This window comes from Merops nubicus, unplaced genomic scaffold, assembly GCF_000691845.1.
Source record: "Merops nubicus isolate BGI_N331 unplaced genomic scaffold, ASM69184v1 scaffold36012, whole genome shotgun sequence".
NCBI classification, from domain to species: Eukaryota; Metazoa; Chordata; class Aves; order Coraciiformes; family Meropidae; genus Merops; species Merops nubicus.
This window is the reverse complement of record NW_008592194.1, coordinates 547-1,437: the sequence shown is the minus strand read 5'-3', so window position 1 is coordinate 1,437 and position 891 is coordinate 547. Positions and strand designations below refer to the sequence as shown.

Genomic DNA, 891 nt, shown 5'->3' with positions numbered 1-891 from the left:
ATGTGGCAGGCTGCAGACAGACGGATGGCTCCAGCGTTTCCCCTGTGCTCCCATCACCCCTCCAGCACCATCCCGAGCAGCCCCTCATGCCTCCCACGAGGAATCCCCTCCTCCAGACTTTATCCCCCAGTGCATCCCTCCTCTTCCCCAGAGCTCCTGGGTGCGGGGGCTGGAGTCACCTCTCTGGTTGATGGGGTCCTTGGCGACGTAGGCGACATAGTCTGTGGTGTCCTGGGGGCACAGGGGGAGCTCAGGGCCTGCAACCCGCTGCCATACGAGGAGGAGCGCTGGGGGTGCTGGGACAAGGGGACAGGCTCGGCCCCAGCGCCACATCCTGCCTTGGGACGAGGCTGCCCCACGGGTTCAGCCCCCCAGGAGGGGGCAGCCAGGGGAGGGCTGGGATGCCCACGTCTTACCGTGTCCCCGCCGGAGGCGAAAGAGATGGATTGCATGTGGTGGTTGGCGATGATCTGGGGGGGGGACATGGCCCACACATGTGTTAGCATGGGGGCCGCGGGCCCTCCATGGTCTGGGAGATGGTGTGGCCACGTCCCCGGGGACAGCTCTCACCTGGCGTGTGGTGGGGATCATGAGGTTCAGGCCATCAACGGAGATGTTGACTGCGATGCTCATGCCAGCGAAGCGGAGGTTGCTCTTGCCCAGGATGGAGAAGAGGGCTTTGTTGGGAGCCTGACAGGGGGAGAAGACCATGGGGGTGATGCAGCCCACCAGGACCAGGTTTCCTGGGGTGAAGGAGGCAAAGCAGGGTGCCCCAAGAGACCCCAGTCTCTGCCTTGTGAACTGGACAGGCATCCCCAGCAGCCCAGGGAGGGACGGGCTGGGTGGAAACTCACCTTCTTCTTCCAGATGCCCTTCACGCCCGGCACTGCC

General features: G+C 64.6%; 1 protein-coding gene across 1 annotated transcript in view; it reads right to left on the bottom strand.

Annotated features, from left to right (window-relative positions):
* Window positions 1-886, bottom strand: part of SHC2 (SHC (Src homology 2 domain containing) transforming protein 2) — a gene marked incomplete at its 5' end in the record, with an annotated part of 2,975 nt that extends 2,089 nt beyond the window's left edge. The window contains 4 exons of the mRNA XM_008935087.1: window positions 119-231; window positions 417-470; window positions 571-690; window positions 855-886. Of these exons, the coding sequence (XP_008933335.1) occupies window positions 119-231; window positions 417-470; window positions 571-690; window positions 855-886 (319 nt within the window). The remainder of the gene's footprint in view (window positions 1-118; window positions 232-416; window positions 471-570; window positions 691-854) is intronic.
* Window positions 887-891: the final 5 nt, after the last annotated feature.